Here is a 14,596-nt window from a genome sequence, read left to right as displayed (position 1 = left end):
ATACCCTTTTATACATATTTTTTTAGCCTGTTACATTACTATTATCTGTACTTTCTGATGAAATACTAATGATAATTAAGGTATAATATTCCACAGTAACTTACAAGGCTTCTTCAGCCAGTCAGTCACGGATGCACCAACACTGTCAGCCAGGGAAGGATGGAGAATCCTGAAAGGTGCTGAAAATTGTTGGGCTTCCTTCAGTTATTTGAAGGGGCTTTGTATCTTCTACCAGGAATGCAGCAACTAGCAGAATAGGGTCCTCCTATTGTTAGAAAAGATGATTTGCAAAACTGCAAAGAGAAAAAGGGATGGGACAGAGAAACTCTGCTGGAAAGGAGAAGTTTGTCCAGCAACACAAAATCAAAGTCTATGTCTGGTCTATAAGAAATGTCTCTATGGGCACTGCTCCTTTATTTCGTATTCAAGCCAACTTTTGCCTGTATGTGATCTGAAAAGAAAATACAAGAGCAAACATGTGAAAGAGCAGGATAAAAGCAGTGAAAGCTGACACTACCAAACCAATGAGTTAACCCAAAAGACTATGATATGATTAGGTGTACCTTGGGTTTTTCAGTTGTTCTCATTTGCCTATATCACCAAATATCCTGTGCCTCCAAACTACCGTTTTTATTTAGGTAATACAATGCCAGTTTGGTTACTGCAGTGTCCTTGGTGAACAGGAGCACACTCCATGGCACTAGGGGTGAATTCTGCCATTGGCAGAAGAAGAAATACATCAGTTTCAGCTTTGCTAATGTTGTCACAGGAAGTAACGAGAGACAGGTTTGGCATGTAGGGCATATGGTAGAGGTTAGGCCTGAAGGATTATGTTACTATTGAATTGAATGGCTCCCGATAAATCTGGTTTTATTTACTTTTCAATTGTGCTTCTTACATCTAAGGATATGTGTAGCTTTGGGTGTTTTTTAGAATTGCTCTCAGCATTGGAAATGGCCCCAGAAGTTAATCAAGGCATGTCAGGCAGAGTGTTCACAGCAACTAGACTCTTCCAGGCATGAGTAGGGCTCAGCTCAGCTCTGTTTGGCCTGTAAGGACGCATCCATTGGGTCCCTGGAGCTTTGCTGTGAGGAGGGTGAAGGTACAGTAAGCTAACCAGCTTTACCAACTCACTTTCCACAGCCGGTAGTGGGTGTGGTAAGGTTGCCAAGAGCTAATTAGACTGTCCCAAGCCATTGTCTTAGTGACAACAATGTTATTCCCCAGAACTACGTGTAAGGGAATGGGGATATATAAATAGAAAGTGTTGCTTTAGCACTGGGATATTATGGGTTTAATAAATCAGACTGATGCACTAGAAGCTGGCTGGTCCCTGTGCAGACATGGCCTGGATCTGAGTTGGGGAGCTAAATCGGCCCCTATATTGAACTTGATAGTAGTGATGCAAGAAACATTTTAACAACGTCAGTACGTCCACTGCCTGGATGCCAGGATGTCTAGCACTCAGGAGATACTGGGTGCAATTCACATGTGGTGGTAGTGGATACAGCATACTTCAAATTCAATGGGAGTTGTACCTACTTCTGCCATGGCCAGCTTTGATCCTGGGCATCCTAGGGAATAAGCCCAGCCTCTTGTGCATTTCTTTCAAACTCCCTTTTGCCCTCTTCTGCCATTTTGTTGCTCCTGTGTTAGCCAAGACCTAGTTTACTAGGGCTCTTGATTGGAGACTTATTACAGCTTATTTCTGTCTGCCTTTCTTTAAAGCCAGCTGAACATACCCAATGCTCTTCCTCTATGGTAAGACCGAAAATACAGACCACCCTCCCAGCTTCTGTGACACTCTTTCTAACACACTCCTTTATTCTCTTCCCCTTGATCACAAGTTCTCTCTCCAAGCCCAGCCTAGTTATTTGTGCATGAAGCTGCCATGTCGTGTATTGGTGTGAGTCTGGTGTTCACATGAGCTGTGAATATGCTGCACATGTGTATTTCTTGTGCATCCTGAGCTTTCCTTTGGTCAAGTTAACTGTCGTTCTGCCTTCTAATGAATCACCAAGAGAGAACTAGACCTGGTAAGATTTCTTGTTAGCAATGAACTGTGTCACTATCGTGATACTGAATGAGTTTGCAGTGTGACTTGATGTCCAAGCCTCCAGACTAGAAAGGACTGGGAGTCTGAACTTCCTCTTCAATGAGGGGATTCACTGTAACATTTGAGTTCATACTTGGCACACAAAAAAAATGTGTGCAATGGTGCACACATACTCTGCTGCCTTGGCATACAAGGCAGTTCCCTCACTATCCCAGCAGAATTGCAGTAACTAATCTCTTGATTGCCACTTTGCAGAACCTCCCTCCCCTGGCAAGGGTATGCCTTCAAAATGCTGGATGAAAGCCAGGACAAAGCAAGCAAGGCTACTCAAGTACTGGCTAATCTGTAGCCACCTAGTCCTAAAATTACAGTAATCTCCCGAGGCATCATTGAGTGGTTTTGGCTGAGTGCTTTGATGCTGGTAAGTTGTAGATTTGCGTCAGGGAGGAATTTGTTCTTTTTTATCCAGTGCTTAGACTTAACCTGCTCCAGGACTGTAGGAGAACAGGGATAATTTTCTGCCTACAGCAGCTGCCTCCTCTCAGCAAGGAAAGGCAAAGGAATGCTAAAAACCTCTGTCCAGACCCACGTCCCAACTTGCTGCCATCTAAAGGGCCAAGCTGACAAAAGCAGAAGCAGGTAGAATAAGAAAACACTTTTTTTTTCCCTTTTGTTCACAACCACAGCCATACTGCTGTCCTCACAACCTTTAAATTTGGACCTCACTCTTTTAGGTGGCAGTTCAGCTTCTTAGGGAAAATGGAAGGGAGGCCATAGGACTTCTGTTGGATTGGGAGAGATATGTGACCTTATAGTTAGTCCTTTGGGACTCTAGTGTTGAGTGTAGTGAATGCCATGGGTTTTGATTCCTTGGAGGTCCAATTCCCTCCTGCACCTCAGAGCAATTCCCTCCGATGCACTGAAACCCACAGCCTGTCATCCAAGTCAGAAAGTTAGAATGATGTGAGACGTAGGGCGCACTCAGGCTTTTCCTTGCCACACAGCCTGTTCCTCTAATCTTTTTCACCCAGTTACTGCATGGGCAGCGAGCATCAGACTTTGCTGCAGACTGGAGGAAGCTACCTAGGATATCCACTGGTGATTCCCCAGAGAGGCCGACAAGCTCGGGTTCAATCCTGAACTATTACACGTAGCGCTGGGCTTTCTGTGCCCACACACTAGCAAGCAGCCATGGCCCCTGTGTGCCCCCATGGCTGCACAGCAGGAGCTGGGGCTCGGGCCCCACTAGGGACCGACAGAGCTGAGCACCACTCTGCTCATCCTGGGTTGGAAACAGAAGCACACACAGCACACAGGTACACATCCTCATCTGGAAATTTAATCCCAAAACCATACGTCCGGGCAGTTCCTGTGCCTTGAATTTTATCAAGAGCAGACAGGCAAGCAGCTGCTGTTTTCACTGCCTGATGACAGGAAATCCAAAGGGTCTGTTCTCTCTTGGTTTACACAGTGGTGAGTAGTTAACAGCAGGAGTGATCTGCACTGTTTCTTCCTCCTAAATGTTGCTCTTTTGGTGGTGTTCAGACTCAAACAGCTGTCTTTGCAGCCAGCATGGGGACAGAAGGGGGGTTTCTGTGCCCTTCTTTGCTCCATGGCAGGTCAAATGGCAGGGTGACAGTGTTATCTCCCCCTGTGACAAGAGGTCACATTCCCACAGTCCTGCAGCTAGAAGCCACCAGCTCCACAGGCTTTGCACAGTATTTTAGGCGGTTAATGAACTGGGAAACACAGATTTTCTGGGCCTTGCTGCCCCTCAAGCTAGGCAGCCGGTCCTCTGCTGAGGCCCAGGTGAGCCAGCCACTGCAGCAGTGCTCAGACCCATGTTGCCTTCACACGTGTGAAGGCTGAGGAACGTCAGAGCTGGTTACAGGCCCAGGGGAAAATGCTTAGGGACAAAGCAGATGCTGTGAGAAAAAAACAGGCCAGAAGAAAGACTATTTTAAAAGACTGCAAGCTTGAACAGTAGCAGTGAAGCCAAAATAAAATGTTTTTTAAAAAACAAGCCAGTGCGCAGACTGTGGGAAATACAAAGGGGTCATGAGAAATGTAAAAGGCAGAAACACAGAGCAGCAGGAGCAGGCAGCCGTGGCCCAGCCCCCAGAAGCGTGGCCACAGCAGCGCAGGGATAGCGAGGCTGCCAGTGATGCCAGCAGCCGGGCAGCAGGCAGCACACATCGTACCCCCACGGGTTTTCACACCCTGGAGCAGACCTGGGGACTGATACTGTTTCCCAGCAGAGCAAGCGGCACGTGGCTGATGCCCAGCACCAGATTCACCAGAACTGCTGGCTGAGGCACCTGCTGGGGTAAAGCATCCAAGACAGGTCAAAATGGAAAATATCTTTCTCCTCCAGTACAATGTCAAAGGAGAATTGCATCTTTCCAGTGTGCGGAGTAGGTGTAATGGAGGGATTTATAGCATAACATACTCCTAATCCCCAAAAGTGCAGGCAATCTGAAGGGAGACACTGAGACACCTAGAGAGCCTCCATAGAGTAGCCTCACCACCATGGGACAGAGGACATGCTTTACCAGCCTCAGCCTGTCCCTGGGGTGCCAGGGCAGTACCAGGACAAGGAACAGTGCAGTGAGCTCTCGGCTTAGCGTCCTCTGTGGCCCAGGGCCCCCATTCCTCCCGTGCTGTTGTAACTCCTGCCTCTGTGCCAATGGCTTCCAGAATGCAGAGGAAAACTCTCGCATCTCAATCACCTTCTTCCGACTCTTCCGCGTGATGCGTCTCGTGAAGCTCCTGAGCCGAGGGGAGGGCATCCGGACACTGCTTTGGACCTTCATCAAGTCCTTCCAGGTATTCTTTCACTTACCTCTAAGTAAGACCTATCTCCTTTTTATTTCCCCTTGGTGGCCTCTTGGGGTGGGGTTTCAACCCAAGTGCCTGAGCTCAAAAAGGCGCCTGGTCAGAGCTGCCCGCACCAGTGACAAATGGCACAATGAGAGTCAAGTAAATGCAGCTCTCAAGGGATGACTGCCTGGGTATGAGTTCCATCTTTAAAGCATAAGTAATTGCTTGAGATCTTCCTGAACAGCCTTAATAGTTCAGTTCAACTCAATAACCACCTGTCTGTAACCCTTCAATCTCCTCTTGCCTTTTTTTTTTTCTATTTTAGCAGTATTTTATACCTGTCATTTTAAGCAAAATACACAGCTGTGAGGAAGGTCTGGGTCCCAATTAAGTTTCCCTTAAGCCTTGTTTTGAGGATTTCCAGTGAGTATTAGAGTTGAGCGGCCTCCATGCTTTCATCAAGGAAGAATTTCACCTTTTCAGCCCCACATCTTTGACCCTGGTAACGATGCCAAGATATTAAATTGCTGCTGCTTTTGCCCTGGAGGCACGTTGCATTTCAGTGGTAGGTAAAGTACCAGAGTAGATAGGGGAAGGTGAAGGAGACCAGACTGGATAAGAATCAACACGTCTAGGGGAAAACGAACACCAAGAGAGAGCAATTTGCTAGAAAAACTGCTTCCAAACCAGCCCCTAACTTAGCAACATATAGAAAAATGGAGGTTAGAGATGAAGCATAGCATATTCCTGCATTTTAGAAGTATTTGACCTGGATTTACTGGGCCAGTGCAACCTGGATGTTAGCTGGGGCAGGTCTGGAGGAAGCATCAGGGACAGGAATACAAATGGTGGTCTAAACATGAGAAAAGATGCAGGACACCGGACAAAGGCATGGAAGGGTAACTTGTACAACACACAGATCTTGAAACAGCAACCATATATCCCTCAGACTGAGGCTTTAAATGGTTGATGGCATTTGTATTGACTCAAATGGGAAAGAAGCTCATCCACACTTCAAAACTTGAATGTCACCAGCTACAACACAAGCCGAGACCAAAGCCTGCAGTGCTGTGGATCACCACAGCTCTGTCTCTGTCAGCAGAAGTAGCACATGTGTACACCAGGGATCAGTCTGGGCCTTTTCCAGTGCAGCTCTCAGGTGGTCTCAGTGGCCAGACCACCAGGCTCATGCAAGGGACTCTCATTTTGCACACTTCTTGACTGCCAGAGGATCTAATATTGCACAGCAGTTTTCTGACACATCCATGCCACAAGCAAATTTTTCCATTGCTTACACGGTTGCTAACTTCTAGGTTGTTATTTGAGCTCCAGTGGGAACCATTTTGTCTATATGCATAGGAATGAGATTCCCTTGGCACAGTTTAGGCATCCCTGATGCAGGGGACAGAGTCACACTTTCCAGTTCCTGCTTCTCCTCCCATTGCTCCTGTGCCCCTCCAGCCTCTTTAGCAATAGCTCACTCTTATCCTGAGCTCGGCTTGCCACAGCCCTTGGCTGGAGAGGATGAGAGGGATGGGAAAGGGAGCGCTTGGTACTTCCCTCCAGTGACCTTCAGACCTCTTTGATTGGAGAGCCACTTTTAGGCAGGGTTGTAGGGTGATGTGAGAAAGTCTCAAGGGAGGTATCTTCCACGGTGGGGGGCAGGGGTGGGGAGCAGGCTGAGGGGGACAAAAAGGCACTGCAAGCAAGTGCCTTTTCCCTTGCAAGCCATTAGCCGTTTATAACATGGCATTCTCTGCTCAGAGCTCCTCCTCTTGCAGCTACTGGGAGGCTCCTTCGGTAGCTAAGAATAGCCGCTGTGCAGGGCTCTGAGCTCAGCCACTCCCACTGTCAAAACCTGGGACCCCTGCAGTCCCTGGCACAGGCTCCTCTCTGGGTCCCCACACGCTTCCAGGGAGCGTCTCTGCTCGCACAGGGCAGCCTAATGAGCAACGATCCCATCGCGACTACCATGTGCCCTGTGCATGGCGCATAGTGCTTCCATACAAGTTAGGGCACCAGTAAGAGGATCATGTGGTGGGAAAATGTTTAGTGGGGTTTCCGCCTGCAGAGATAGCAACAGAGCTCAGGCTGGCGAGTGGGAGGAGTAGGAAGTGAGAGGGGTGCTGAGAGCAAGGCAAGGCCGTGGGAATCACAAGGACAAAGGAGTAAAGGCAGGCAAGGACAGGGACAGAGGAGGACAGAGCCAGAGGAGTGGAATACAGGAGATGGGAGACTGAAGGCGCCGTGGGGAATAAGGGGCAGAGATGAGCTAGAAGGTCCATCAGTGGAAGGGAGTGGGCTGAGCAGAACATGGAAAGAAAGCAGGGGGCCAGACGGCCAAGAGAGAAGACACTTTTCCCATCCCCATTTGAAAGAGAGAACTGGTAAGGTTATGCACCTCAGGTCCTGTCTAGACACTATCCCAGGAACTCTTTTTAGGTCTTGTGTGTATCAGGTCCAAACTAGATCATCACAAAACGTTTGAAGCCCAGTTCTTTGCTGGTGTATGTCCACTGACATTGTGGGGTAACCATACAGAACTCTCTGACCCCGTAAAACACAGAGGAATCTGCCACTGAGCCTCAAGACAATGATTACATTGTTTAAAGGTTTGAATTTTTGCCATTTTAATATTCAGATCTCATGAGATCTCTGTCAAATTTCCATAGTGGTCAGTTAATTTTTTTTCTTTATTCTTCCTATAGGATTTAGCCCTGTTGAATTTAGGCATGAACTTAAAATTTGTAAATAGTCTTACATTTTAAAAAATAATGAAGCTTTAGGCTTTTTGTACTCTGTGAAATGGCGTGTTCAAAATCCAGATCAGGGACTGTACTCACATTTTGAGGATGAAAGTGTCTGTCCATTGCCTCTGAAGTAAGGTCTGGAAATCTCTGGTCTGAGCAACATATATTACAAAAGCAACAGAGTAGAAAATTCCTCCTCAAAAGCCTGAGCCTGTGACATCCCAGGCTGTGCCCTTGATTCTTGCTAGTGGTGGAGGAAACAGATAGCACTCAACACTCTGCTGATTGCACTGGCCTCTTCCTTACCAGGCAGCTCTGCATATCAGGGCTCTGCATTTCCTCTTCAGCAGCTGATCACCGACACTTAGTGCACTGCAGACACCATCAGAGACACCTAACACTGAACAGGGAACACAGCTGATGCTGCTTTAGGTACTTAGGATAGTACCAGCCATTGTAGAAGCCTTGAATTTGGACCTCTGCAGCTGTTGCATTTTCTGTTTCACCAGACTGGATCCAGGAAAAATCCCGTTGCCATTAGTGTCAGAATAATTCTGGTTATGAGAGTTTTCTCCTCTTGGTAAGCAGCTGTAGACACAGTTTTTGCCCTCGCTTTCCTCACTCCATCAAGGGCAGGACTGACTTGAAGGCAGCAGAGCTCCACCATCACGAGTGGGAGCAGCCAGCGCCTGCCCGAGCTGGGTGGCAGCAGCCTGGTGGCGGGAGGGGCAACCAAATGTGGGCCTGTGGAGGCATCTAGTGGCCACCTGGCAAATTACAGACTCCATGTTCGGGGCCAGCTTCCGCTGTTTCCTAAAGCCAAGAGCATGAACCAGGTTCCAGTGTGCCGGGCTCGATGGAGACACAGTGTTCTCTTTTGTTTTTTTTTTTTTTGTTTTGTTTTGTTTTTTCCCCCATTTCTAGGCTCTCCCCTATGTGGCTCTTTTAATAGTGATGTTGTTCTTCATCTACGCTGTGATCGGGATGCAGGTAAGTGATGTTAAAAAGCTCAACTATGCTCGTCTTCTTCTGTTAGAGTTTTGGGAACTGACTTATAAAGGAACTAGATCAATGTGTGGTTGTAGGGGTTTACAAGAATGTTTTTGCCCAGTAAGGTAAGATGGCAACTAACCTTGGTTGGAAAACATTGCCTATGCACGTCAAACAACACATCCAGGGAAAAGAAGAAAAAAAAAGAAGAAAAAAAGAAAAAGAAAAGAAAAACAAAAAGACACATTTAATGGTGGAATGCAATATGAAAATAATAAAAGGACTGTGCCTGTCCTCCACACTCTCAAAGGAATACCCCGCAGTGGTGGCAAAGGAAATTTACTGCCTCACTTACTTGTTTCAGTGGGATTATGGCCATGGTGCACTGAACAAAGTCAATTTTTCTCTCACATCACTTTCATACTGGCGTAACTTCCACTGAGTTGTAAAGAGCAGCTTTTGATTCACACCCGTGAAGGTAAATATGGGATCAGACTCAATGTACCGACACTCTGTATTTGTGCCAGTTCTTCACGATGCTGCATCAATACAATATCCTATTCAGTTTACAAAATAAACTTGGAACCAGCTTGAGCATTCACCTGTGCAAGAATTGATGTTGCATACAGACCATTGAAGAAAGCAGGTGATACAGGCACAGTCTGTGACAGTCCCAGCCCCACTGGCTTCTCTGCTTTTCAAACTAAGCTTCACTTTCCACTTTGGTGTTAATCAAAGATCTCAGAGAAGTCAGCCATATGGGACCAGAGACCAAAGTATAGAAAGGCATGGCATAATTGCTTCCAGAGGTCTTCAAACATGACAGGCTTCTTGGTTTCACAATGCCTGCAGAGTTTGTAACAAAATTGATCTGACCTCTGTGACCTTGTTTTAATTTATTTCCTGTTAATATAATCAGATCTTTTCACAGACTCCATCTACCCTTCCCTAGCTTGAAAAATAAAACTAATCTTTTCTTGAATTATTGCAGGTTATCTCAATGTCCCCAGTAATTACAGTTGCTATTTAGGCTCATACTGTAAATTTGCCGGTTTTGCCTTTAATACCTAACTAGTTCAAATGGCCAGGACCTTACAGGATTACCTGTGCTACGCTGAAAATCACTTGAGAGTATTACACTAGTGTTTTGTAGCTACACAAAGCATCAAAAATTACTTCCAAGCACCCACACAGATGGGGTCTGCAATGATCGTGGCACTGCTAAGGATGGATATTTTATTCTTTAATTCTATTCCCTTTTCTGTCAGCTAGTTCTAACATAAGCCTTGGCTTACATTCAAACCTCTGTTTAAATCATCTCAGCAGCCTGAAGACCATACACCTGTCTTTCACGCTGATCTAGATTACTAGATCGCTTCCTGCCCTTTTGTCTTCCAACAAGAAAACCAACTTTTCTCTTCTTCCTTCTTTGCTTTGGGCCCACAGACCTGTTATCATCACTTTTTGTCCAAATGGCATCTCAGACGTCTTGTGTGCTGCTCTCTTGAACCTGCTGATGCAGCATGTTCCCTCACACGTAGGGACAAGTAGGAAGGAAAATCCTTCCTCACTCCATTAAGCAGCTACCTTGAAAGACTAGCTGTACCAGGTCTGATGAAAATATAAGAATTTCCCACATAAAGGACACCGACCACTTTATCTCAGCTACTGTCCTGGCTTGGAGCGTAACGATGTTCAAGGCTCACTACCTCGCGTGCTCAAGCGGAAAAATCCAAATTGCCGCTGATGGATGAACCCACTCGGATCATGGCCCAGGAGGCACAGGCTGGAGAGGCCATGAGAGAGGGATCTCTGCCTACAACTCCTCCTAGGTGCCTAACGCAAAGCACCCGTGTAGCAGCTGCCACCAGTGTCTCGTGTGTAAGGGAAGTGGCAGGGTTGAAAGGAAAATCGAACTTCCAGCATGGGAAGTTCCCTTGCCTGAAATGAAAAGTACGGGCTGCCTCAGCTCAAGCTGCCTCTGAGCATTAAACTGTCCTTGTGCTCCTCCCGGGTGCAGCTGGGGCTGTCACTGCCACCCGTGGTGGGGGGCGGCCGGGGCTGGGGAAGGCCCACGTGTCCATGAGGAACCCCTGCAGGAAGCCTGCCACATACAGACACTCCCTCCCATCTGGCACGGCCTCCCCACCATTGTCCCTGTGCTGCTCTCCACGTCGTTTTTTCTCGTGGAGTGTTAATTATCAGTGACATTCGCTTGAAAAGAAGCTCCGTGTTCTCTCAGAGCTGCTCTGTTCCTGCTGCTTGTTTTGGCTACAAGATTACAGCTCTCGGCCCTTGAGATCTCTGTCATGTTGCTATCGTTGGGGAATAAATAGTCCTGACTGACTATGCTGTGCAGAGGCCTTTCTGCCAGGCAAGACTTGTTAAGCTCTCAGTCCCGGTGCCTGAAAGTACCAACGCTACACAAGACTTTTCCAAAGAAGCCTGAAACTCTCCGGCAGTGGGGACTTCACACCCGAGAGCAGGCCTCTCCAAAGGTTTGCTGATGGCTGCAGGCTTCGTGCCGTGGCTGGACGAACTAATTGCTGCAGCGACAGTCAGATGGGCATGGAAGGAAGCCATAAGCCATCCTTGTCTGGGCAAATCTGGTCAGCTTATTCGCACTGTTGCATTCTGCAGCGGGGGGGAACAGAGCTGAAACACCTGCTGGTGACAAGTGTGGCTACTAAAAGGGCAGGCATTTGGACAATCTCCAGATCCAAGGCAACGCACTTTACATTGTTTTGGGAAGCACCCCACAGAGTTGGAGGCTCAAGGCTTTGCAGCTGCTGGTCATTTACTATCATTTCCTCCTGGTGAAGACAGATAAGCAATGAAGGAAGGACCCTTTTCTTGTTATTGATTTTTTCAGCTGAGCCTCCTCCCCGTATGAATGCCTGTTAAAATAAGGGCCCGTATCATGTATTCGCAGAATTTGAAATAAGGAAGGATGTCTTGTTTTAACAAAAGATGCCTCTTGTTACAAAATGAATGCTTTTCTGGTGACAAAGCACAAGCAAGGGAAGGGACAGCAAATATGAAAGACCTCTGGAAACCAATTTTAGGAGGAAGTCAGATTCGGTTAAATATTAGAGTTAGGGTGAGGCCAAGAGCTACAGGTGGCAAGAGGTTTGGGGATTTTGCAGGGCTAACCTGAAAAGACCTCTGCTTTCTGCCAGGTGTTTGGTAAAATTGCGCTGAATGATACCACAGAAATCAACCGCAACAACAACTTCCAGACCTTCCCCCAGGCAGTGCTGCTGCTTTTCAGGTGGGTGTCTGACAGCGCTGGATTGTGTCAGTCTGGGAGCACAATTCCTCTGCTCTTGGGCACAGCTTATCTCTTTCTACCGTGTCATGCTCACGAGGTGAGTAGAAACATGTTGTCCCTTAGCAGGGGAGCCTAAGAGTTATGTCAGATGAAATAATCAGTCCGTTAATCTTTGTACCCTGCCAGCTGATGCAGGCCAACACTCAGTGCTGGGGAAGGAGGCAAGTCCTCCTACCCAGAAGGAAGGTAGCCAGTTTTCAGTGCTCTCAAATGTTGATACGCACCACAAACTCTTCCTTTTATTCAAATCTAGCCAGTATGACTTCCACCTTATTTTAGCAGGGAAAAGGACATGAACTCATGCTTTGGCCTGGCCATGCCCAGCTCAGCATAGCACAACACCCTGCTCCAGCTGTGGCCAGGTGTGGCAGGGCCAGGGAGGGGTGCTGAAGAGGTGGGGAACAAACAGCAAAAATTCAAGACTCTCTCCTCATTTTCAATGAGTTTTTTCATGCAATCCATAGCCATGTCACACAGGTCTCAATGACTCTGGCTGGTTGGAGTGTGACAGCCCTATACCCAGACCAGCCAAAGCCAGTCAGAATAACACGCTGATGACGGCAGTAAAGCCAAAAAGAGGAGTAGGGTATGCCAGTGTATGTCAAAGCTTGGCCATCAGCCTAACCTGCTCTTAACAGACCTCAGTGGCAAAATTCCCATTAATCTTCATGGGAGCAGGAACAGGTTGCTGATGTGCCAGTCCATCTTATGTGGAAAGTCACTGCTGTATTCCCTTGCCCTTTGCCATGCCCAGGTGTGCCACCGGTGAGGCCTGGCAGGAAATCATGCTGGCATGTCTCCCAGACAAGAAGTGCGACCCAGAGTCAGAGCCAGCCAACTCCACCGAAGCCGATCACTCTTGTGGCAGCAGCTTCGCCGTTTTCTATTTCATCAGCTTCTACATGCTCTGTGCCTTCCTGGTGAGTCTGCCCCAGCAACCAAAAGCTGACCTCTGTCAGACTGAGCCTCCCCAGACATCAGCACTGCACTGCAGAAGAATGATCTTAAAGAGGGGAAATCCCCCCATGGGGTCTTTCCCAGCAGCACTCTTTCAGTGACATCACTGCCTTGGTCAGTGCCATTCCTGCCTCTCTCCAGCTCTGGGGGATGCTCTCTCTGCTTCCAATCCCAATACTTTGCACACAGCAAAGGAGCACTTTTCCCCTTCCCCCTCAATGAGACAACCAAATTAGCATGTTGTGGGCTGTGCTGAGGCTAGCAACGCCTCAGCCACACTTCCCACCTTCCCTCCTACCTTCCTTCTGGCTGCTGAGCAGGTTTTTCTTCCCATGCCAGCAGCAATGACTGTGAGAATACACATATCCCATTTGCATCTGCTCCATGTTGGCAATGCGGCATTGCTCAGAGCAACAGCACATGCTCTGCAGCTGGCATCAGTGCACAAAACTCTCTCAGTGAACAGCAGCAACATTTTGAAAGTTTTGGTCTTGGGCCAGAAGAAAGGACATTTATCTCAGCCCCACTGCCTATAGAGGATAAATTCCAGGTTCTCTCACCACTACCCCGTTCTGCTGGGCAAAGACACAGGTAAATAAAAAGCCATCACAGCAAGTCTAAGCATTCAGCCAAATTGGGCCTCATCCCTGTAGTAGGGAAGAGAAAAATGCGACCAGCTGAGAATATCCTGCCTCTGGGATGTTCCTGTTGTGGAAACAGAGAACCCACCCTCAATGGCTTCCTAGTTTTATAAGTCCAAATCCAGACCTTAAGTGGAGAACCCAGTAAAGTCTATTGTTAACCTGCCTCATCAAGTTATCTCTGTCCTTTTTTTGCAGATCATCAATCTTTTTGTAGCTGTTATAATGGATAACTTTGATTACCTGACACGGGACTGGTCCATTTTAGGACCACACCACCTGGATGAGTTTAAAAGAATCTGGGCAGAGTATGACCCTGAAGCCAAGTAAGTAACCCAGCCTGGATATCAGAGCTCCTCAGGAGAACAAGCCCATTATTTTCTGTTCTCTAGACCCAGTGCAGTAAGTGCCATGTTTCTCCTGCAGGAACGCTTTTTTTTTCTGCAAAAATTCTAAAATAGATGCCTCCACAAGGTATTGCTGGTGAGTCTGTAAGCCAGCAATGCAAGGATACACACAAAAATCTCAGCATTTAAGCTGCTTTGTCACCTGACAGAACATTGATTTGCTTTCGGTCAGGGGGAGATACAGACTGTTTAGGGAAGCGCAGCAGGAGATTGAGCAAAGGAGGTTAGAGGGTTGGTTTATTGTTGCATGTGTTTGGGATATTGAGCTGTGACTCTTCAGTTTGACTTTCTATTTACAGTAGAGCTGCTGGGCTCAACTCTCCATTTTGTCATATGTCATACAGGTCCATCAGAACCTGTACCTTCACATGGCTGTGTTACATTGTCTGCATGATTATTCACATCAGACTTGCAGGGATTTTACACAAGAACAACTCACACAAGGGCTTAACTGACATTCAGTATTATATGCTCTGTTTGACACATGCTTAGGCTTAAAGTGCATTTAGATCCCATGGCATTACAGTACAGCTGACAATTGTAATTGCAAAGCCCCCTTCATAATGCAAAAACTGTGGAAAGAGATATTGGCGTAAACTCAAAGCGGATCTCTTTAGGAGACATAGTGTCAAGATAATTTGGAC

General features: G+C 47.2%; 1 protein-coding gene across 14 annotated transcripts in view; it reads left to right on the top strand.

Annotated features, from left to right (window-relative positions):
- Nucleotides 1-14,596, top strand: part of CACNA1C (calcium voltage-gated channel subunit alpha1 C) — a 468,525-nt gene that overhangs the window by 428,535 nt on the left and 25,394 nt on the right. For all 14 annotated transcript variants that reach the window (XM_080391534.1, XM_080391539.1, XM_080391535.1 and 11 more), the window contains 6 exons: nt 1,729-1,761; nt 4,754-4,882; nt 8,551-8,616; nt 11,796-11,887; nt 12,702-12,867; nt 13,744-13,871. In XM_080391534.1, coding sequence (XP_080247660.1) covers nt 1,729-1,761; nt 4,754-4,882; nt 8,551-8,616; nt 11,796-11,887; nt 12,702-12,867; nt 13,744-13,871 — 614 coding nt within the window. The remainder of the gene's footprint in view (nt 1-1,728; nt 1,762-4,753; nt 4,883-8,550; nt 8,617-11,795; nt 11,888-12,701; nt 12,868-13,743; nt 13,872-14,596) is intronic.

Source organism: Falco punctatus (assembly GCF_963210335.1).
Source record: "Falco punctatus genome assembly, chromosome: 6".
Lineage (NCBI taxonomy): Eukaryota > Metazoa > Chordata > Aves > Falconiformes > Falconidae > Falco > Falco punctatus.
Note: the sequence above shows the minus strand (reverse complement) of the source record. Positions and strands in the feature narration are given on the sequence as shown.